We start from the raw sequence: 24,540 nt of genomic DNA, 5'->3' as shown, positions 1-24,540 counted from the left end.
TACACAAATCCATTAAATCAAAGCCCAGTGTATTGTTGCTCAGTTCAGAAAAAAAGTTGATTTCCTGACTGGTTAAAATAATCAGTTCAAGAAAACAGAAAAGGCTTACATGAGAAGATAAATGCTGATACAGGCAGCTAATCTGATTGAAATAGGGCTATTATGATCATGTTTCTTTGACCAGTTGTGTCACTTTCATCTTAAGTCCTGTATTGTTTTTAGGAACCTCATCTTATCAGACAATTTAAGTCCTAAAATAGATTTTCATTGGTACTGATACCTGTGGATAATTTTCTGCGGACTTAACCATTTTTTTTAAAAAAATGATGATGTCATTCTAATATTGTGAGGGATTTTTAATACGCTGAAATATCTGGGAGAAGCATCTATCTTCATAGAAGCTATAGCAGTTCAGTTGTCTAAATAGTTCTCAAAAAGAAGTGTTTTGGTAATGAGTGTTCTTCAACAAAACGTGCATGGCACTTTTGTATATCTTTGACCTTTTACCTTTATCTTTTTTCCCCTACACAAAAGGTCACTGTTCTTCAGAGCTTTTAACTTCTTTTGTTTGTAACACCCATGTATGTTCATGTCATCTTAATTAAGTGGTTTTATGTATTGCGAAACAAAAATCAATAAATAGCTTTTACTTAAAAGGAGAGCTTGCAAGGCACAAAGGCAATGAGGAAAGAATTATCAAGTTAATCACAAAAGCTTACTACCTTTACTCCAACTTTCAAATAAAATGAAGACTATCTCAGTGATTGAATTGAAAATGTATTATCAGTGTTCAGATTTTGGCATCATTTGCTTCCAAAAAATAATCCTTTTAAAGTAAAATGGCTGATGCAGCTCTTGAGTGGATGCCTCTATATGTTCCAATCTTGTATTTGTGGAAGAAATGTCCTTATTTCAGACCAAGAAAAACATTTTCCTTTTAGAACACAGCTTGAGAAACTGTAGACCTTGGTACCGCAGGCAGGTAGGTACATGTTAAATGCTAGCAGTGCCATTTGATTACTTGCCTTAGTTATTTTAATAGTTGAGTAATAGTTGTGAAGAACAATTTGGTGTTTCTAGACTTTTATTTGGTATTTTGATTTGAGTTTTTAAGTGTCAGACTCTATGGAACTCCTCAAAACAGTGATTTTGGTTTAAATTACCAATATCTTTGCTTATGCTGCGGGAGTATTTAGGAAGGTTTGTATTGCAATGCCTAAATCATAGGTGTTTCATATTCAAAGTAGTGTTTTGTTACTGAAAGCACTGCAGATAAGGAAAAGAGTTTGGATACCTGTTGATTTATGGCTGTGTATTGTCGAATACAGGTTTTATGTTTTTTGTAAACCAGCTGTACCTGTCTTCAGGCCAGGTGGTATTGTAGTCCTCTGGTAATAGCCAGTGATAAGAAGTAAATACTGAATGGATTAGTATTGCTGCTATTTCATATAAATAAGTACTACAATCACTTTACGGTCAGTGATAATCGTATTCAAGTAATGTTTAGAGGTAACTTTATACTAATTATTACATGTACTGCTGTAGGCAAGTGAGAGCTTGTGATTTTCATAAATTTAGATATTGACTGGCAGGATTCTTGCTATGCCATGGTGTCTGGTGGACAGCTGCTTCTCTGTACAGTATTCCAGAAGTGTTACTTTATTACATGAGCTAAATAACAATTTTGGAGTAAAATTACTTCTGGTTAAACAGGTCAGTTACAGATAGGACTACAGTGTTTGCCTGAAATCTTGTATTAAAATATAGATAAAAGGTATTTGGTGATCGCTACCGTCACCAAAGGATGACAAAAATAAGACCTGTAAATACCTATCCTATCCATTTCCCCAGTTGCCCATGTGTATGTGTATTTCCTGCCACATGCATGTTCTCTTGACGACTTGCTAGCTCCCACTAACCTAGTCTAAAGCAATCCACTTAAATCAGCTTGAGGTGCCATTCACTTACAGGTATAATCTTTTAAGCCTGTAGGATACATCCATCACTCTTCTGAATAAGAATAAAAGACATGGACCTGTTGGAGCAGGTTTGGAGGAGGCCACAAAAATGGTCAGAGGGCTGGAACACCTCTCCTGTGAGGAAAGCCTGTGAGAGTTGGGGCTGTTCAGCCTGGAGAGAAGACTCTGGGGAGACCTTATTGCAGCCTTCCAGTACATGAAGGGGTCTACAGGAAAGACAGGGACAGACTTTTTAGCAGGGCCTATTGCAATAGGACAAGAGGTTATGGTTTTAAACTAGAAGAGGGCAGATATAGACTGGATATAATGAACAACCTTTTTACGATGAGGCTAGTGAAACACCGGCACAGTTGCCCAGAGAGGTGGTAGATGCCTCTTCCCTGGAAACATTCAAGGTCAGGTTGGATGGGGCTCTGAGCAACCTGGTCTAGTTGAAGATGTCCCTGCTCACTGCAGGAGGGTTGGACTAGGTAACCTCTAAAGGTCCCTTCCAACCCAAACTATTCTACGATTTCAGGATTGCTTCAGTTATGAATTGCTTAGGTTGATGTCTTCTGGCAGTTTTTATTTTCCATTGCATGCCTCTTAATACATATGTATATGGACCAAGCTTCTTCCTGATTTGATGGGTAGGTGCTGTTGCTGGTGTATTGATTCACCTGCAGTGCCAGTGTGAGTGGTTGGCGTAAAGATTATCCTTCTCGTGCAAGAAAAGAGTTACAAGAAAACATGTAGTATGTTCATCACTTCATCTTGGAGTTGTTTCAGATTCTAAGTGTATGAAACTTACTACACTGCTTGCTGTTTCTGCAGTTTTTCAAGGTTATTGTACAGCTACAGTAGCTGGCTTTTAAAAAGACAAAGGTGAATTTTGGCGGAAGATTTGAGCAAGCATGGTTAAAGTGCCAGAAGAATTTCCTGTAGTGTAATCAGAATTCTGCATCAGGAGGTTTGCTTCTATTTTTCCTTTGGTTGGCAAGTGTCTTAGTAGATTTTCTACTCTGCCATCATACGGGATGAACTGTTGTTAAATAAAGCCCATCAAACAACCCTACGGTTTGAACTGAACTGAAAGTAAATACTCTGGAGATGGCTGGGCTTTTTCTGTTGTAAGGTCAGTGAAACAATCCTTTAATTTTATTTATACTACAGATAGAAGTGTAAAATCAAGTGTGCAGATGAGGCAGGGGAAAGCTCACAGTGGAAGTTATAATTTAGGATATTCTTTAAATTCTAATTTATGTATTTGTCTACAGGGCCAGCTTTTCAGCAGCTAAAGGACGATATAATTGCTTTTGCATATTGTAGGAATAAAGTTATTAACTACTTACAGGTTAGGAAGTTCATTAAAAAGCAGCACCCAATCAAAGCTGCAAGTTAAAAGAATATATTGTTTTTACCCCAAAAAAACTTCAGTGTTGGGGGAGTATGAGAGTTCCAGAACAGAAAAGTCACACTTTTACATTATATTGTTCTAATCCTTTGTCTTCTGATGCACAGCTGTCTTATTTCTGTAACTTTATTTCCAGCTTGAAGCTGTAGTGTGCAATAGACATAAAGAAGCTGTTACACAGAGGTGGAATTAGTGTGATTTGCTTTAAGTGTATAGGGCTTAAGTAAAGACTTGACAAAACTGTATTTGGATGTAACTTTTAAAAACAGGGATTTAGGCATCTGGCTAATAATCAGGAGTGATAGGAAACTGAAGCTGTGTTACCCTCTTTGAATTACCTTGGCCTATTGCTTAAGAGGTTATCATGATGAGTGAGTACTACTAATCAATAGTGAAATGTGGAATAAAAGTAATGAATACTTCTAAGGTAGTCGGAAGCCTTTTTATGTAGTGTCACACAACATTCCTAGAGTGTTTTAACTACTGGAAGAAGATTTTTAAAGCTATTTTTAAATTTGTCTGTGTAGCAAACAGACTGTTAATGATGTAGTTAATTTTAAAAACCTTTAAATTTAAATTTCCTGTCTTGCTGATTAGGTCAGGGGAAATACACTATGTACTGTATATTTCTTGTAATAGGTATATTAAACTTTAGTTGCAGTGTCTTGCAAATGCAAAACTTGCTGATGTAGTTACTGTTTTTTAATAGATCATTGACCTGTCAATCAGACTCTGACCATTTCAGAGATAAAAAGCTAGGCTGTCATTGGCTATTACGAATAGAGCACCTTTCCACAAATTAAGAAATGGTGTAATAATTAACTGGTATAATGGACATGTGCATGCAGGTTTCACATATCTTTATGAGCTTTAGCTCCTGTTATCTGTGGTGTAGTTAACCCTCTGTATACCCACAGATAACTACAGTATAAAAATGGATTTGTTTTGTGGCTGTGGCATTTTGCTAACATGGTAGAGTTTTTGCTCATTTTTTTAAGATTTGTGATAGGAGTTGTTCTTTCAGACTTTTTCTTCAAAACGAGGCACAGGACCTCACCTGGAGTCCTGCGTTCAGCTCTGGAGCCCTCAGCACAAGAAGGACATGGAACTGTTGGAGCAGGTCCAAAGGAGGGCTACAAAAATGATCCGAGGGCTGGAGCACCTCTCCTATGAGGACAGGCTGAGAGAGTTGGGCTTGTTCAGCCTGGAGAAGAGAAGGCTGCGGGGAGACCTGATTGCAGCCTTTCAGTACTTAAAGGGAGCCTATAGGAAAGATGGGGACAATCTTTTTAGTAGAGACAGCAGTGACAGGATGAGGGGTAATGGTTTTAAACTAAAACAGGGTAGGTTTAGGCTGGATATAAGGAAGAAATTCTTTACAGTGAGGGTTGTGAAACACTGGAACGGGTTGCCCAGAGAGGTAGTGGAGGCCCCATCCCTGGAAACATTCAAGGCCAGGTTGGACAGGGCTCTGAGCAACCTGATCTAGTTAGTGGTGTCCCTGCTCGCTGCGGGGGGGTTGGACTAGATGACCTCTAGGGGTCCCTTCCAACCCAAAACTTTCTATGATTCTATGACTTCATTAATGAAGCTCATGAAATAAGTAAGAATACTTTTCTAAAGAAGCACAGTAAGGATTCTTTGAACAATTTTGCATACAGAGAATTTACACAAACTTAAATTTTTTTCTGATTTGCAGACTTAAATGATTAGAAGTACTGATGATTCCTGGTACTGGAGTTTGGTATCTGTGACCTAAAATGTTGCCTGGAAATTGCCAAAGCAGCTCATTTGGTAGTGGATGCATTAAGTGAACCAGGAAGCAGGCAGAGGCCACTTACTGTTCCTAAACTCTAAATATCTTAAAAATTAAAATTTTAAGTTTTGAAAATATAAATGATATTTTAGTTGCAAAAAGTCGTCAAGTAACACCAAGATTCAGTTGCTTTGTAATATACTTGCATGGCAAAGTATGAATGAGGTAAGAAAACACTAAGTTTTGAGATGTTACAGAAAGAAAAGAGAAATGGTAGTTAGAATGAGAGGCTGATGTACTTCTATGTAACTGAAAGTTTACCAATGTATAGAAGTTATTTTTTGTTTTGAAAAGTGTTTTTCTATTAAAGTATTGTTGGCATCTTTAATAGTGTGATTAATCTGATCTCACATGCTTTGTTTGCAGTACTGGTTCAGTTGTGTTCTCATATGTAAATTCAATTTAATCTATTTCAGGGAAATTCAGTTGCTTGATGACATAAGTTGTCTGTGTGTGTACTGTAGTAGATCTTGGTAGTGTTCAGTTTACTTTGGGATTAGTAGCTCAGATTATCATAGGTGGGGTTTTGCTACTGTAATAGTCATATTTTATTATTCATACAATTTTGTCATGTCAATGCTACCTAGGTGTAAGGTGTGCTTATAAAAGCAAATACTGGGGTACTTGTCTAAAAAAGGTATTTTCAAAGTACTACTTAGTAGTCACGAATCTTAATGTGTATTTATAAATATGGATGTAGAAAGATGAGTTTATGGAAGAAAATGCAGAAATTTTTTGATTATTTGGCAGTGTCATGCCTGCTGTAAGTTGAGTCCAAATACTGCAGCTGCAAGAGGAAGTAGCTTTTTTAGAGTATACTGTGAGACTGCCAACATCTTGCATGTCCACAAAATGAAATCCTCATGGGGAAAAATGTGGAAGGGGCACAGTAGTTGTCTTTTTCATTCCTGTTTGTAGTATCTCAATACGTGTTCATGTAGGTAGTTTATCTTCATAGAAGATGAGGGGTAGTGGGATGTGGTCTAGGCATTTCTGAGCCAAGAGTGACTTAAGTTGAGGCTCTGGAATGCAGCCTTCCCTGTTCCTAACCTCATCCTTATCAACCTTCTAGTTATTTGTTCTTTTATTTTAATAGTTTGTTCTTTAGTCATCTCATGCCACAATGCACCCTCGCTTCCTTAACTGGAGATATATTTAACACTACTTTTTTGCTATATTCTAATCCTCACACATGTACGCTTAATATTGTAGTGCAAGCAAAACTAGATAAAGCAAACCACAAAAATTAAGCTGTAACAAATGAAAATCATTAAACATAATTCTGCTGTAATCTTTGTCTTCCCACTTCTTTTTTCCCCACATTTAAATCTAAAATTCTTGTTTTGGCACAAGGATCTTATGTTAATGTAAGAAGAATTCATCCAGCTGAATTGTATGAGGTTCATCAAGGCCAAGTGCTGGGTCCTGCACTTGGGTCACACAAACCCCATGCAATGCTACAGGCTTGAGGAAGAGTGGCTGGAAAGCTGCCTGGTGGAAAGGACCTGGGGGTGCTGGTCAACAGCTGGCTGGACATGAGCCAGCAGTGTGCCCAGGTGGCCAAGAAGGCCAAGGGCATCTTGGCTTCTATCAGGAATAGTGTGGCCAGCAGGAGCAGGGAGGTGATCGTGCCCCTGCACTCGGCACTGGTGAGGCTGCACTGCGAGTACTGTGTTCAGTTTTGGGCCCCTCACTACAAGAAGGACATTGAGGTGCTGGAGCATGTCCAGAGAAGGGGAATGAGGCTGGTGAAGGGTCTGTAGAACAAGTGTAGTGAGGAGCGGCTGAGGGAATTGGGGCTGTTGAGTCTGGAGAAGAGGAGGCTGAGGGGGGACCTTATGGCTCTCTACAACTACCTGAAAGGAGGTTGTAGTGAGGTGGGTGTTGGTCTCTTCTCCCAAGTAACTAGTGACAGGACAAGAGGCAATGGCCTCAAGCTGTGTCAGGGGAGGTTCAGATTGGATGTTAGGAAAAATTTCTTTACTGAAAGAGTGGTCAGGCATTGGAACAGGCTGCCCAGGGAAGTGGTGGAGTCCCCATCCCTGGAGGCGTTCAAAAAATGTGTAGATGTGGCACTTCGGGACATGGTTTAGCAGGCATGGTGGTGTGGGGTTGATGGTTGGACTTGATGATCTAAGAACTCTCTTCCAACCTTAATGATTCTATGATTCTGTGAATCTCAAGGATAAAAATAATGAATAATTTTGAAGAACACAGGTAGGCCATGATAACAACTTTGTCTAATTCAGACTCTGCCTAAAGAATTTGCATACATGTATACACTGAGAAGAAAATTTGTTGCTATTGAGGTGCATTTAGATTTACATTTTGTTGTTTTCATAGATTAGCAATGCTTTTAATTTAAAGTAATGTAGTAGTGCTTGGGAGTTAAAAACGTAGCTATTTTGTGTGTTTTAAATATGGGGAGTAGACACAAACAAAAAACCCCACCCTGGAATATGATTCTGCTGTGGTATTTTTCCTGCAGGTGTTAAGAGAACAACTGATTTGTTGTTCAGCTCTGATTATAGGAAGAATACAGTTGATGTATGGTACAGGATATCTCTGGATGTAGAGTGAAAGACAGCTGCATTTCCAGGATCTTAAACTTACTTTTATACTGAATTTCTAGTATTGGAAAGGTATGTTTAGCCTATGAAATATAGTTATCTAAAAGCTTTCCTTTGTTACTGTTTTCTTGTTTTAAGCTATAAAGTGCAAAAACTTGCTCTAGTACAGTATGTGAAGCCCTGCGTTATATTTACATGAAGTAGTCTAGGACACTTGACAGGATTTTTATTTTAATTGAGTACTTTACGCTATGGCATCTTAAGCACCAACCCTTCTATGAATACAAAAATCTCTGGAAGGTCTTGCAAACCCACGTTGTAAGCTGGCTGCTAAACGTACTGTTTAGCAACCGCATTGCCCTTCCGGTGTCCTCAGAACTCATCAAGAACTGAATTATTCAATGGGCTTGTTTACAGTGTAGTTGAGTCTCAGCTTTCTAAGAAAACTTAGAAGAACTTTGTTTGTTATGAGCTTACTCTGAGGATGTAGAAAGCAGGTAAGCAAACTATTTTCTCCTGAACGTATTTTAGTTGACTTAAATTAAAATGTCTGTCTCCCTGGAACTCAATGCACAAATGCTTGAGAATTTTTGTAGAATTAGGAAAAGCCTCTGGAATCTCTTCCAGGTTAGATGTGCAACAAGACAGTAAGACTGGAATAAGATGGTACTTTATCCCTGTGACAGATCAGCCTTTGCGGAAGCTAAACACTGAAGTGAGAGAGCTGCTTACTGTACCAAAGTGCAGTTTGGAGAGGGATGATTATTTCATTAGTCTCTGAATGGTACACAAGTTCTTTAGAAATGACATGGACTTGCCAGAATCTGCTGTTCAGCCTCTTTTGTACCGTAGCACATATGCAGAAGAAATCTTTTGTGATTAATTTGAACCTTTTATTTGCTTGAACCCTCCTTATTAAGAGACATTTATATCGTTAAACTACAGAGTAACTAGTTAAGAAAGCCACCCATCTGTAATGACTGTAACCAAGCCATTTAAAAGCTGCCAGTAGATTTATACATTTTGAAATGGAAGAAGTTACTTAATCTCATCAGTTAAGTTACACTTTTAATGTTCATTTGGAGTTGTGGTAACATTTTCTGTTTGTCATAGGGGATCTGTTACTGAAGTTGTTTTTACATCATGTATTGGGCAGCCTTTTATCTAAAAAACTTTTTAATATTGCTTCTTTAGGGATTCAACCTCACTGTCACTTTACTTTCTTTCCCTTCTTGCCTGATCCATTAGTGTTGAACTGTAAATTCTGTCTTTTAGGATATTTAATTATTGTAACTTAAAACTTGCACAGGCATGGGAATTGTCCTTCAGAAGTTGGTTTCTTATGAGCCTAAATTTAAGTGCAGAAGTTTGGATACCCCAGTCTTTGAAGTACTATCCATTTTGCAATGAGCATAGAGTGATACTGTGTTTTGTAGCTGCTTTGTATTATGGCATGATAGATCTAATTTTAGTGGTTGTATATTGTTTTTCCAGTTACATCTATAATATGTCTGAGTTCAGTGTTCTGGGATGTTTAAAGTTTTTCCATGTTACTATGAGCTTTATGAATGTGCAGATTTATCGACCCCTAGTGGGTTGTTAGGAAAATGACTGTTAATTTAATGAGTGCTAATAGAAAATTTAAGTATTTTTCAATGCTGTATTTGTTTCAATGCTCTTTTTTTTTTCCTGTTTGCAGCTGGATTAGCCCCTGAATTTCATTCCTGGTGTTCTGTTTCCTACGCTGCAGCAACTACCTAGTGCAGCAGCTTCTGTTAATGTTCAAAACACGTAGCTAGGTGTCTGCATTTTAATGAATGCTTGTAGCTGAGTATTTCAAAATCACAGTATAGCATAAATTTTAAAAAGTAAGGAGTCTGTTCTTTTGTGCTGTGTAAGGTGGGCTTATTTTTAATAAGCTACAAAAAGCTGGTAATGTCTTAGGTAGTATGATAATATAGAAATGAATTAAAGCTAATTCTGAATCATCTGCTCAAGTTTCACTGACTTCTTAGTGCTTATTTAAATTATTGTAATTTATCAGTTATATCTTGAAACCTTCCATGTCATAAAATAATCACTTAATACAGTCTTTTCATGCTAAAACAGCATGTAAAATGCTCCATTTCTAACAAACTTTTTAAACTGATTTTCAATAGCTCTAGTATTTTTAATCATTTACTTGAAATTGTCGTTTTCTGGGGGATGAAATATCTCCTAAGCATGCTGTGAAAGTTTCTCTACAGGCATTTATTTTGCATGAATTAAAATGAAGTACTGAATAGTGAATTCAGTGTGGTTTATTAGCAATAATAAATAGTCTGCTCAATAATTGAATTTAAATTGAACTTCACTATAATTGTGCATCTGCTATGTGTTTCCACATATCAGAATCAGAAATTAAGCCCTACTTAATTTATGTTTCTATGCAAATTTGACACAATAAATAACTTCCAGTTTTTATTTTGTGTATTTAATTGTGTAGTATTAAAGTAGTGGTTTTACTGGTTAAATTATGAAATACTCCTTTGAGTTTTAGGTATTTTTAAATTGCTTAAAAAAAGGCCAAATATAATTTTTTGCATTTACAAATTTTTAGTGTCGCTATTGCATAAATCACATTGTTTAGAGTCAACCTTACACAGCAATCAAAAATGTCAAAAAGACCTCAAATTCATATTTTTGTGGGAGCACCCAGTATTCCAAGCCCGCTGGAGGTGTCGGAGCAAAGTAGTTCAGCATCTGCTGAAAAATGGAGAGAACTCCGCTGTTTGTGTGATACACATAGTCTTTTTTCTGAAAAAGTGAAAGGTGCTGACCACTTAGTGTTTGAGGCAGAAAGCTCTATAGTCACAGCAATTCCTGCTAATAATGACAACTCTCAGCGGTCTGAACAGGGGAGATTAATGGCAGCAAAAGAATATTTGACATTTTCTGTACCTTTGGCAACAGTAACTTGTACCAGCACACCTAAAAAGGCAGAAAGCTTAATTTATTCTGATTGCCAAATATCTAAAGATAGATGCACACATGTAAATCAAGCTGCAGATCAACACCTTCTGCAAAAATTTGCAGAATCGGCTAGGCAAGATACACAATCACATGGCGGCTGTTCAAACCTCACTGAAAGAAAAGCCAGTCGTTTAGAAGTTAACAGCTCTGACATTTCTGATTTGGTTGCCAGTACAGAGCAGATTACCATACATCTAAGGTCTGTGGGACAAGGTGTTCAAATGGATTGTAGAAGTGATCACTGTGAACATCTAAGTCAATATCTGGGTATGTTTTTCCCCCAAAATCAAGAGTCAAAACCAAAAGACGAACCAAGTGACTGTTCAGATTTTGCAGTGTCAACAGATACTGAATTTCGTAGTATAATGACTTCAAGTCAGATGGCAGTTCTTGCACAGGATCGGAATGAGATGCAGAAAGGAATCTTAAATCTACTAGAAACAGAAGCATGCAAAAATGAAGAAAGGCCGTATGATCACTTCCAATTTGATTCTGGTGTTGGAACATGTTTTACTGTGGCTGAAAATGAATATAAGGAAGAATATAGAAGTTCCCTTGAACTTTTCAGCTCTGAGACTGATGGGAAAAATGTTTGTGTTAAAGTGACAAAAGAAGGAAGTGCTAAGGAAAATACAGAGAAGTCTCAAGAACTTGATGTTCCTGCTGAGCAATTTGTAAATGAAATCCATATTGAACCACTGAGCTCAGGAATATTATGCTCTCAAGTAGACAGCTCTCATGAGAGTTTTTCTAAAAGAGCCTACAAGTGTGAAGATTCCCTTCATATTTTTCACTCAGTGTTTAAGACACCGTTGAAATCAAAGAGAGCTAAACTGAATTCTCCAGCTGGTCCTGGGCTGAGAATGGATCAAGAAAGGGTAACAGAGTTCAAGAAACTTCAAAAGAAACTATCACCACTTAAGAACTGCTGCTGCAAAAATAAAAAGTACAATGTTTTGGTTGCAATAGTACATCCTTGTCATATCAAAGAAATACAGGTGAAGTCTAGACCAAAATCTTCATGCAAAGTTCCTGTAGCAACAATTGTAGTTATTGATCAGTCACAAATTGAGAGAAGGGTGGTGCTGTGGCGTGGAGCTGCATTTTGGTCACTCACTGTGTTTCCTGGGGATATTGTACTGCTTACAGGTGAGAATTCCTTTGTTTCTTTAAAATGTGGATCTTTAAAATGCTTGTTTAAAGTAGGATAGTATGTACCCAGTAATTTGGAACTACGACTAGGCATTTGTAAGTATCTTTCTTGCTTCACTTACATCGCTGAACATCACTTTGAATTTTCAGTCATCCTGCTAGCAGAACATCGACTGTGCTATAGAAGTGTGCCCATCTCTTACGCAAAGTCTTTGGTCTGAGACACAGCAGTGCGTTGACACTACAGCAGTGCCATAGGTAGTCAGGTGTATTCTGTAACCTGTTGATGTTTTAAAACAGTTGTTCCTGAAAGGTACAAGTGCTGCTACAAACTACATGTGCTAGTTACTTGATTTATAGACTTTTTTATAATTCTCTGCTGTTGGGCCAGCAGATGGACTGGAAAATAGCGATGTTATGCTCAGTCTCAAGATGAGAAATAGTTATCCTGTGAAGGACTTTGTAGCTTAGCATGAGCATCCTGACATGGGTCACGTTGTGAATTAGTAACTGACATAGACTGCCAAAATACAAAACACTATTTGCAGTTCATCTTTTTCATAACGTGTCAGCTAATAATGAAGATTCCTGCTGATAAGTCCTTTGTGCTCCTTAATACCTAACAGGAGCAAACCCCTCCCTCTTTAAGAGAACACATCTCATGGAAGAGAGTGCAGTACTGTAAAAAGGATATTGCACCCAATTTTGGGCTGGAGTTGACCAGAACTTGATAGTGATCTAGCCATTTAGGTTTTGCAATATGCAAAAAATGACACAGTATAGGATTGTTTTGACTACTGCTACAATTAAAGATGCCTATGTTAAGAGTTAAGTGCTTGTAAGGAGGTGCAAAGGTAGATATTTTAAAGCTTTTGAAGAGAAGTTGGGCTTTTTCTTATCTGGTTAGATGTTCTTATCTCAAAATACATGAGAAGTGTTTCTGGGTAAGCCTAGTACTGTACTATTCATTCTAAAATGTTACACGATAATTTACACAAGGGTCACCCACTTATACAGTGCCTCCTATGAGGCTACTGCATATTTTATGAATTCTCAAATTATTGAGAATTTGATTAACTCATTGTAAGTGGTGTTCATAGATCAAAAAAAATTTTTTTCCAAGTCATCTCTTTCAAACTGTCCTTCCCACCTATATGTATGATGGTTCTATAGTCAAGAAAAGTATGATACACTTCAATGTTGTTGATGCATGAGTTGGTAAGGTTGCTTTCTTTTTGCAGATATAACAATGTATGAGAATCCCTGGTGTGGAGAAATCATGCTGCAATCCACATTTAGCAGTCAGTTACTGAATCTGGGGAACTGCTCAGCTCTGAATCCAGAAGAATGTAAGGTCATAGTGCATAAGTTTTCACAAAAATCAGAGTAAAATAGCTACTTAAAGTATTTTGGCAATGCCTCATACACAGGATAAAAAGGAAATGTGAGCAACTGAGAGGTATAATACTGGAATACCTGTGGACAAGGTGTGGACATGATGACATCAGGCATTTGGAGTTTGTGGTAAAGATAGGTGGTTATCATTCAAAACTGAGCTCTGAAGAACTGAATTATCTGAGCGTAGTTAAGAAACAGCAGTTATTGCAGGACTCAACTGTAAGATGTCTGAGATTTCATGAGGATTAACTTTTTTGCAAGAATTTTAGAGACTTATAGAGTAAGTAGATCCATTCAGGGAAGGTAATTCATTGCAGACTATGAAGCACAAAGTCTTTAAAGATACCTGAGCCATGGAGGGTTGGAGACTAAGGGGAAAATACAGTGGAAGTGTCACCATGAACTTGCATTGTTTGTACTGTCTTCCTGATGTATGTTACTGCCAGCTATTTAGGGCAGGTTCTGGGGTAAATGATCAAGGACAGCAGTTCTTCTTACCAAGCTATAATACACGATTTCTTTCCTATTTTTGGTGTAATTTAAAATACTGTACTTAGCTTAACTGTGGGATGTTATTAAGAGGAGGCGGATGAAGTAGTAGATGAAGTGCTACACATCTCAAGAATTTCTTGCCTTAGAAGTATTGTGAAATGATTTTGGTTTTGTCAGCATAAATGTGTGTCAACTGATAAACTTTATACTATTAGGCTTAGAAAAAAAGGGTGTCGTTTTAACTTTTTTCTTTCATATAAGTTTATCCTATAGTGGATGATGGTGTTCTCCATGGCTTATTAGCATACATATCATCAGAACTTCCACACTTCGGAGACATTCCACAAAGACAAGTTCAGAGACTGGATAGTGTTCAGTATATGCAGCTAGACCAGCTCCAGCCGAATACATTGGTTCACTCAATCTTGAAAATTATCAACATTGCTGTATTAACAGGTACGTTCAGGAACTAGGCTTCAACTTCCAGAACTTCAACAATAGATGGCACTTAAATAGTAATTTTGCAAGGTGGCTATAGTTGTTTCCCATTCCATACACCTGTGTTTGACATGGGAGTTACAAGTAAAACCTTTATAATGATCCACTCGTGGTGGCCGTAGCAGTTGGAGAAATGGAGTTAGAGATGGGAAGGAAATACTGACTGTAGTCAGCTGCTGAAAGGAGGTTAATGCATGCTAGCGCTGATCAAGAGCATAGATGTCTGGGAGAAGCGTGCAGGCAGTGTGCACTGGTAATCAGTGTTCCTACTCACTGAAGGACTGGTGTGTTTTCACAAAGGCATGAGCGCACACCACAGACCGCAGTTATTAATGTATTGACTTGTCAGTGAGATGGCTTGAGCATCTCCATAGCTCCAAATAATGTGGTACCTGCTCTGCAGTAAGGTGGAGGATTGAAGAGATGCAGGTACGAAATGCCGGGAGGTGGAATGGCCACAGGGATGTCTTGGATACAAGGAGCGTGAGCTTGAAATCCTTTTCAGGCATGATAGGTGTGCACAGGAGGTGTGCTGAAGAGAGGGAGATACTGCAGTTATGGTGGAGGAACATAAATATGTCTTTTAATGGCTCTTGAAACTTGAGGTATAGTCTTGCTGTAGACAATGCTTGAGAAAGGGGCTGGTTTATGAACATGTTGTGTGGACCAGTCAAGCTTTACTAATTCAAAGCTCACCTGACAACTACCTTCCGTATAGACATCCTGTCAATAAAGGAAAATTTGATTGCACTATAAATCATGTGGTTTTCAGAATTAAAGAAGTTACTGATTATTTTCATCTACTGGTTTAGGATTTGCTTGCCTTTCTTAATTGATAATGGAGCTGTTGCTCTTTTCTAATATTTTGTTTATTTCTTTCTACTTTTTCTTAGAATAGACTTTTAAAGCTAAGAATTCCTGTTTCTTAAGTATGTGCGATATTTGTTTATAATAATCCTTACTTGTGTGCCTTTTTGTACAAGTTCTTTTTGATTTTCAACATTGGAAAATGCAGTGTGAAACTACTAAGATGCTTTACTGTGATACTCTTATTTTTCTGCATAGACACAACAGAACTACCTTATTAATATAATTTGTTTTGGAAGTCTGAGTTCCTGTAGATTTTTTGTTGTAAAGACTCCTATCCCCAACAGTCCATGTAATGATTTTTCTGAGTTTATTCTTGTCACACATTCCTTTTCTTCCAATAGTGAATGTGGTTTCTTCAGGATTCTCTTTGCTTAAGTAATTTTCCATGTTAAAAGGGATAATTTGTTTCCATTTGTTCATAGTCAACCATTACAGCTGCTTCCTAGTATCTTCTCCACCTTCTGAAATGAACAAAACCAGATTATCTTGGGTGATTCTCAGTATTTCATGCAGTGTCTTACCATGTTTGTTTAACACGCTTTGGGCAATTGAAGACCACTGTTCTCACTTGGAAAAAGTCTCCCTCTTTTCTCTGCATAACTTCTGATTATCTTCTTTACAAGTACCACTGTTTCTCAGTTCTTGACTTCAGACTTTGCACATAAATTTGATCATGTTGCACTATCATGTTGTATTAGTGTTTGCATTACTAAGATTCAAATTTTTCCACACAGTCAATATAAATGGTGAATTTCGAAGATAGAAATCTTCGTAATTTATTGTTGTACATAAATCTCAGGACTGTTAGATATTTAAACCAGGAATTCTTGTTCAAAAATGATCTGTTTATGAAAAATATTGTAGTTGTGAGTGTGGAACTGAAACTTACATGCAGTATCCTGAGTAAGAGTGCTGTAGAGATCTTAATTGTTTCAATGTATATATATTGTTACTAATCCTCTTAATGTGCTTGAATGTGACTATAGTTTTCTTATGTGAAAACTTCTAGAGAAATGTTTCTTTCGGTGTATTCAACAGAAGTTACTTTAACAGCTGATTATGGCAGTCTGTTGAGATTGAGTACAATTTCTTCCTGCTTATACGAGTCAGGATGAGTGGGAGCTGAAAGATGCTCACATATCTCCTGTTTCAAAGGGAGGTGTCCAGTTGCTGAGTGTTTAGGTGGGTAAAGGTAATTATTATACTTTATGTGTTCCTTCAAACTAGGTTCATATTGCTGAATAAATCAGGTTGCTTTCATTCTGTCCTGAAGAAATTGTAGGTATGTGCTTGTTTGCTTATAGTTGTACTGTAAAATACAATAGTAGCATGACTTCATCTTAATATTGAGGCATGTGGTTTTTCTGTGTTTATATGCTTTTTACTGTGGAAGTCATAATTTCAAACTTTTTCAGAATCTGTGTATAGCTACAGAGGTGGCAACCAAAGAAAAATTATCCTAACAGTAGAACAGAACAGAAATCAACACTATAGGATGGTGCTATGGGGAACAGGGGCTGCCTGGTGCCCTCAGCTTCAAAGGAAGAAAGGTAAAGTCCTTGTACCTATAGGTAGCTGTATAAGGATTTTTGAAATGCTAATAATATCTTTAAAATGCTCAGCTGGTAACATTTTTCCATTCAACCTTTAAATACTCCACTTAAAAGCACAACATATTTGATACCAAATTTAACATGTGTCCTCTGTTTAGAAGCAGAGCCATCAGCAAGAGAATTTGAATGTACGTGCTGTAGAAGACTGAGAAAGCATGAGTATTTAGAAACACAAGGTGCACTGGTGCCTAGTTATGTAGCTATAGGAAATGAATATTGACTATGCTACCCGTTTTGTGGAGTCTTCTTTATCGTTGTCTGGTTTAGCATGAATTGATGTTGTTTTCTAGTTCTGACTTTCATTTGCTGCTTTCCACCTTGCTACAGTGTCAGGCTTTATATCCTAATGGTCTTGCTATCAAATCTAACTGTAACTGACTAAAAGCATCTCTTGCAAGAATTACATAGCCTGTGTTTCAGCAGTGACTACTACCAAATTTTGTTTTATTCTTGGCTTTGTTGTTTTGAAATAAGTGAAACCAGGTTTTTTGTTAAATTGGTAACTGAAGAGTTTGTGTTTCTGATCAACGGATACACATAAGAAGTAAATGCCCTATTACTTGAAATGCTAAAGAAGTCTGCCTAAAGCTTTTGTATAGTGTGAAATAAAAGGTTAAACAGAAAGGTTAAACCACCTCATTGTGAATCTTTACCTATTAAATGTAGACACTCTGAATTCTGCCAGTTCCACTTCAATTTATAAGTAATCTTCACTCCTAGAAATCATTTAACTGCAAGACCTACCTCTTAAACTACTTGAAGATGATCCAATCTAAGCATTAACCAATTACCTTTATTACATAATACCTACATGGCTCTTATTTTTGTGCATACTTCTGTGTAAGCAGTTGTATACTATGTTAGGTGCTTTGAAATCTTTCAGAATTTAGTATGCTAGAATATCACACTTTTCAAAATACAGAATTTAAAAAATTTTTGTAGCTGCAAAAAGAACATACCAAAGATAATTTCTGACACAATAATATATCATTCTTTGATACTTAAAATAGAAAAATATAAGATGTAGATCTCTGTATTATTAAGTATTTATATAGTATCTAGAAGTTGGCATTTTAATGGTTAAATGATTATCTGAAATTTAAGATAAGATTGATTTCTCAACTGTACAAATACTTAATCACAGACAAACCATGAACATGTGGTCCTAGTAAGGTAGCCAAAAAGATAAATTCACGTGATGCTAAAGCATACACAACAGCTAAATAGTGTGAGTGGGTTACAGGAAGAGCACAATGTCCATCCCTGCTAGGAGTCATAGATCAGCTAGTTCTACTAGCAGATTAGAAGCTTCAGTCATGTACAGGAAGGTATGGAGACTTGTAATTTTTAAACTGTCTACATATTTAAAATAAAGTACAGAAGACTATACAGTTCTAGAGCATCTAAAAATTGTTGCCAGTAGAATTTAAATTTGTTTTTCATCTCTTGCTAAATATCAGTCCAAGCTTCCAGTATGCAGTCATCAGACATTCAATTCATGCTTTACACTCATCTGATTTAGATTACCAAAAAAGAAAGATTTGATTCAGTATACTTCTGTGAACTTGACTACTTACAGTTTACTCAAGTTTTGTGATCAGTTTTCTAATTAACAGGGGAATGTTGAAGATCTGAATAATATGTTAAGTGCAGGTACCAACCAAATCTTGTATGTTAGTTAGACTATATTCTCTACTCTCATATATCTCCTCTTGCCAAGTGCCCATTTGTTTCCTTCTGTTTAGGTTTTCTCTGTGTTGCTCTAGTGTTACTGCCAGAATCCTGCTTTGGACTGAAGCATACTGAGTTCTGGGGCACTGCAAGATCTCTAGTCAGATATGAGGAGCACAAGAAGGAGGAGAGAAGTTTTTTTTGGAGTATTTTACTGTAAAACGGTGTGTGTGACAGCAGATTTTTCAGCAGGTTGCCATTTTAGCAAGATACCACCAAAAATCAGACCAATCCAAAATATGAAAGTACTGAAGCATGCTAATAAAATGCTTACACAGACACATGAGTATATTTAAAAAATCTGTATTTTTCTAACCTTATTTTCAAAAATTATTATTTTGGCTGCAGCTTTCAGCTTCAGCAAACACAGGAAAAAATAACAGCCTAAATGGTTATCAGACTTGATTAGTAGGCGAATATTGGATTCTTATAACAAAGTGAAGGACAATCCAAAATAATTATTCTTCTGTAATCTACGTTTTTAAAGTACTTTTATTACAGAGTCAATTGGAAGATGAAAAAATTAATATTTTTAAGTCAGAGCATTATAGAGATAGAACATTAAAAACAGGTACATATTAAAGATGGGAGTTGATTACTAATGTGAAGATTTTTTCTTGTAGACATTACCAACTTTTCTTTATTAGTGCTGACAAGAAATTTCAGAACTAGTTTCTTTTTCAGTAAGTTGAGTTGTATTGAAAGCTGAATTCACCGCAAGTGAAATGAAAGTGTCATTTTGTTATGGGAGGACTCATGCGAAGTTTATAGGGAAAGGAAAAATTCTACATGTCATCAGGCTTGAAATAAAGTTGCAAGAGCTGACCATATGAGAACGTCTTACTGATTCATTTCTCAATCTTGTAAGTGACCTTGGCTTTCTGTAAATTAACCGAGATATAGAAAGTAAACTCTTCTGTTTGCTTTTTTGTTCCGTAGATCACATATGGGACTTTAAATACCTTCTGGTCCAAAATAGTTCTGTCTCGGGTGACTTTGAACTGCACACAACTCCGTGGTCATCCTGTGAGTGCTTATTTGATGATGATAAAAGGGCAATTGAATTTAAAGAAAAGTTTCAGAAAAGCAAAACTTCCCTCGTGCAGATGACAAAGCTCTCAACGCATTTGGAGGAAAAATGCTCAGGTAAAGTTGTTATCCATAGCTCTGTAGTGTCTGTTGTGCAGTGCATAACTAAGCAAAATAGATTCTCTGATCAAGTAAAATGCTTTTTTTAAGCTAGCACAGTCCTTGGAGTCTGAATTTATTCTGGAGGCTGCTGCTCAGTACCCAGCCAAGCTGTGAATGCAGCCTTCATTCAGTGAGCCCAGAGGTGAGGTAGGTGTGGTATGTGGTACTGTAGAAAGATAGCTTTGGAACACAGGGAGAAATACTGCCTGATGTTGTCCACACCGACCAGTCTAGCAGGCATGTGATTAATCACTGAAAGTTTGCTGAACAGAATTTCTCCAGAACTGGAATTATCTAAAGCAAGATTAAAATAGCTACTGCTATTGAAAACTAGTTACGGAAGAACAAAGAATACATTTTACACAAACAGTCACTCCCTCCCAGATAAACCTAGAAGATTTTGAAGGCTGGTGCTAAACATGGATGCAATAAATACAGTTGGTATTGCAGCACTTGGCTCTAATTTATGTATAAATAGTGGAAAGCTACGTTGTTAAAGGTATGCTTTTCAATGTCTCTGAATTAGCGTGGAAGAAAAGCAAGTGGAAATTTGCATAATTCTAATCTCTTGATCTTATTCAGGCTCTTCTGTGTTGGCATCTACCACATTAGTACCTAAAAATGTAGTAGATATATAAATTTCAAAATAATATTTAACCACAGTGATTTTTCACTGTATAAATAATCTCTAAAAATATGAGCAAGTGCTACCAAAGGAAAAAAATTTGTAAATTTTTATTGATAATTATTTTTGAATCAGCTGTAACCCTTGCTTTTGCTTTCAGTTATAAATAAAACTGAATGCAGATTTGATTGTTGTTTTTATAGGAGTGGTTCACATAAAAGCCAGAATCTTAGAACTGAAGTTTACCATTTCAGCTGGGCAGTACAAGCAACTCGTCTTCCGTGGTGACACTTCAGTGGAGTGTGTTTTGGCTTCCCTGCCTATGATTACGTATTTAGGTTGTGCTAAATGTGGTTTGGAACTACAGGCAGATGAGAACATGATCTACAAGCAATGTGTTAGATGCTTGCCGTACAACAAAGTAAAAACACTCTACAGGTAAACAAAACAAAATAATGTGTACTATTAGGGAAGTAAACAACTTTCTTGACTTTAAGTTCCCCCATACATTGAATTTTTCATTTGAGGTGTGGTTAGCAATTTCTGTTTTTTCTAATGTATTTTCAAGGAGCTGTTCTTGAATTGCTGTATTATATTGCAGTTATTTATAGGTGATATTCTTTGTTTAAATCCAACTTTCTAATTTCTTTGAATACTGTGTCATACTGTAACAAGGTTTACTCAGTACTGTGTCAGGAAGCTAAGATGGAGTAGAAGCTTGAGGACCACAGGAAAACCCCTTGAGCGTCTTGTTTCAGCCTAAGTTTGAAATCCTGTGAATGTACAACCGTATTTTTAAACTGATTAATCATTTCTAGCCTTGCAGAAATAGTATTAACAAATGTTTTCAATAAATATTCACATAGAGAGCAGAGATACTAAGTTATCAGCAGATGGCACTGTGAGACAAGATGTATATGCACATTTACTTTGAATTAACCAAACAGATGCAGTTGATATAGGAACAGTATTATTAACTAATTGTTCAATTCCTAAATTTATCTTGGGCTTTTGAAATGTAAGTATCATAGTAACTTGAAGAGGTGTAGGTAGACAAGGTTGAGACAATCATAGATGTAATAGAATTCTAGAAGATGTAAAATTTCTGAAATTATTCATGAACTAGTTTAATGAATCATTGCATACTTGATAGTTTCTCACTTGGCTTTGATTTAAATACTAGAATCCTATTTGTCTTATCAAGGTAATGTCTTAGTCTTTCCACTATGCAAAATAGTCTTGCATCTTTATATGCTATTTATTTTCCTATGAGGGAGGATTAAGTGCACTCTTTCATAAGATTATGACCTCTCATGTGGTCCTAAAGGACTTCAATTTACTATCTCACAAAATATGATAGCAAAATGATAGATTTCCACTGTTTGTGTTCTCAGCATGAGAACACATCTTGAGGTGTAACTTAAATGGACAACTTCAAAGAAAACTATCATTTTTGCACTGAAATTTTGCTCTGATTAGTTTAAGAATGCATTTGCTTGGTAGCATTCCCAAATTTTGTATTGTAGGGTAACTTAGTACACTTACATCTTAATCTGTTAGGACAGATTTTTCTCCTGTTAACTTGTTAACTAAATACACTGTCCCAGCACTACTGTGCTACTCACAGCTTATGTCAATGGTTAATGTTAGTCTTGTTTATAAAATTGTATGCACCACTAGTAGAAAATTACTTTTTTCTGTGGTTTGCCAACTGATGTCCCCTTGTCTCAGACTGGTTTTAGTCCCTCAATATAAGGAGGTAGTAAGTTCAGTATGCTCTATTTCTAGTAATACAATAGCTGCCAGCATCTTCTTGAGAGTAAAATCTGCATATTGTTTTCTACTTAGTATGAGTAAATGTGATAATACTAAACACTGCAGGCTTCTTAAGACATAGGATTAATCTGTGATTCGATTTGCTGCTTTGATTCAGGGAATGTAGTAACTTACTAACATAACAGAATTTTTTTACTTTAAGATTGTTAATTTTTAAGATCTGAAATAGACATGATATGAAAATAGCTATTATGACAGGATCTTGGTATTTTAGAGACTTACATAGCCTTAAAATTTCAGGGTTCAAGACTGTAGGTCAGTGAAGTCATCCCCTATCATCTTTTTCCTTTGAAATGTAGGTGCTCAGTTTTGTTGACTTGCTGTGATTGTAATGAAGCTCATCTTTTGCTTCAGATGCTGAAGACACAAGCTTAAGATAAATGCATCTGTATATGATTAAATAGCTGTCTTTTTCTGTTAGATACCATAATAACACTTTAACAGTAGCAGTAATAACGAGGCAGAAAGTCCTAGAATCTTATACTGAAGTGCAGTCATATAATGTATATAAATATTTCCATATTCTTTGAGCTAGGACAATATGAATATCAAGCTAGAAATCACAAAAACTAAGCCAAGTAAAAAATCTCGTATTTCAGAGCTCACCTCCTAGATTTCAGATATCACAGATAAGTCCTTGTTTCTATCTGTTTTTTGCCCAAACTTTGTTTCCTAGTGTCTTTTCGCTGGAATTTGGTATGATGGTAGCATTCCCTTCAGATAATTCATTTTTCAGCCTATGCCAATGAGTGTTTGTCACTTAAAAAGATGAATGCTTTAACAGTGCAGTAATGAGATAGGAGATTCCTAGATACTTGTAGTCAATGAGTATTGATTCAAAACCTTCTGTACTAGTGGAAAAGCCCATTTCACTGGCATCCTTCACCAGCTTTGTATACAGTTACTAGAGACTATTTACTAAGTAGCCTCTAAGGAATATTTTAGTAGAACTACATATGCCTTTAGTGAAATTTAGTTATATCCTTAAATATGTTTCTAACTGTTTTACAATTGTTTAAATTCACCATATTAGTGAATTTATCAGTGGTATCTAAGGAATAAAGTTAACCACAATTGCTTTTTCTGTGGTGCTAGTGAAAGAAAAATTAAGTGTTAGGCTCTTTTGAAGGCTGCATTGAATTTTTTCTCATCATGACACTTCACTCTTGTTGAAGTAAATAAAACTATCTGAAAGAAGACTTAGATGACCTTGAGAACAGAGCATGAACTCAGAAGCAGGTAGTTAACATATAACCAGGAATGAAGAAAAATTAATCTTTCCTAATGCATCAGTTCATTTGCAAGTTAGATCTGTAGACCACATTTGCCCATGGTTTTGAAAGTTTTAATTTGTGCAACATTTTAGTACATTTCTTGGCAAACGTATTTAATTATGCTCTTTGCAAAATGTTAACTTAGTATTTCTGGTAGTCATAATAATTTTCGTGTCCTTCAGTGTAAGTTGTCTAAACCAAAATACATTTCTTCAAGCTAAAATAGCAATTGCCCACAATTATTTGGGAAGCTGAGTGTAAAGTGTGCTGTTAAGCTTTCTCTCATGAAGTTGGGCAGCAGTCCTTAACAACTACAAATAGTGTGGGCTTTGGTTTCTGTCTAAATTAACAGATTGTAAGTAATCTCACAGATAATCAGATGTGGAGTTCTCTTCTCTCTTTTGATAACTTCAGTCAAGATTGTGAAATTTAGCAGTAGCTTTTAGATTAACAGCTGCAAGTCAAATTTGCATACTGGGAGAGTGGCATGTTTGCAGTCATTTGCCTTTGCCCCTCAGGCACTCAAATTAGTACTGTTAGGTATATTCTGCATCATGCTAACTAAATTTATTCCTAACACTCTCCAGTAGTCAATATACTGTAGCACTGGCTGACTGTCCTGTTTGACAGTGCAGACTCTTGAAGTGACTGCTGCTCTTTTCATTTCTGCCCTCTCTGCAGTAAGCACATTTTATGCTGTTGGGAGCGCCTCCCACTGAAAAGTTCTGCATGGAAGGTGATTGTGCCTTATGTAACATGTACTGTTTTGGTACTATTCCAATATTGCTATAATCAGGATTTACATTATTGTGATATGTCCTGGTGTTTACTATTTTAGTTTTTTCTGTGGGATGGTCAGGATGCAAACATTGCACCCTGCTTTGATCAGCAAGGTGCGGATTTTTTAAAAAGTGTGAGGATTGTCATGGTGCCAATGTTACAAGTCAAATTGTAAATAGTCTCAGGGCAGTTGAAGAGTAATATGTCAGGTAGAAGCTGCATCAGCTGTATAAACAATTAGGCATAGTGAAATCAATTGGAAACTTGAACTCAAGCAGAAACTACCTGTTGAACATCACTATAGAGGACT

The 24,540-nt window shown here is 36.5% G+C and overlaps 1 protein-coding gene across 5 annotated transcripts in view; it reads left to right on the top strand.

Moving 5' to 3' along the window:
* The window catches only part of SHLD2 (shieldin complex subunit 2), a 42,910-nt gene that overhangs the window by 16,566 nt on the left and 1,804 nt on the right, over positions 1 to 24,540 (top strand). The window contains exons 1-7 of one of the 5 annotated variants that reach the window (XM_075423007.1): positions 996 to 7,830; positions 9,458 to 11,919; positions 13,164 to 13,271; positions 14,074 to 14,268; positions 16,596 to 16,730; positions 19,464 to 19,670; positions 20,544 to 20,778. In XM_075423007.1, coding sequence (XP_075279122.1) covers positions 10,413 to 11,919; positions 13,164 to 13,271; positions 14,074 to 14,268; positions 16,596 to 16,730; positions 19,464 to 19,670; positions 20,544 to 20,778 — 2,387 coding nt within the window. In that variant the 5' untranslated portion in view covers positions 996 to 7,830; positions 9,458 to 10,412. Of the gene's footprint in view, positions 1 to 994; positions 11,920 to 13,163; positions 13,272 to 14,073; positions 14,269 to 16,595; positions 16,731 to 19,463; positions 19,671 to 20,543; positions 20,779 to 24,540 lie in introns of those variants that run through there. The other 4 variants (XM_075423010.1, XM_075423009.1, XR_012764252.1 and 1 more) reach the window with 4 other exon arrangements.

Source organism: Opisthocomus hoazin, chromosome 6 (genome assembly GCF_030867145.1).
Source record: "Opisthocomus hoazin isolate bOpiHoa1 chromosome 6, bOpiHoa1.hap1, whole genome shotgun sequence".
Taxonomy (NCBI): Eukaryota; Metazoa; Chordata; class Aves; order Opisthocomiformes; family Opisthocomidae; genus Opisthocomus; species Opisthocomus hoazin.
The sequence above is the reverse complement of the archived record's forward strand: the minus strand, read 5'-3'. Positions and strand labels throughout refer to the sequence as shown.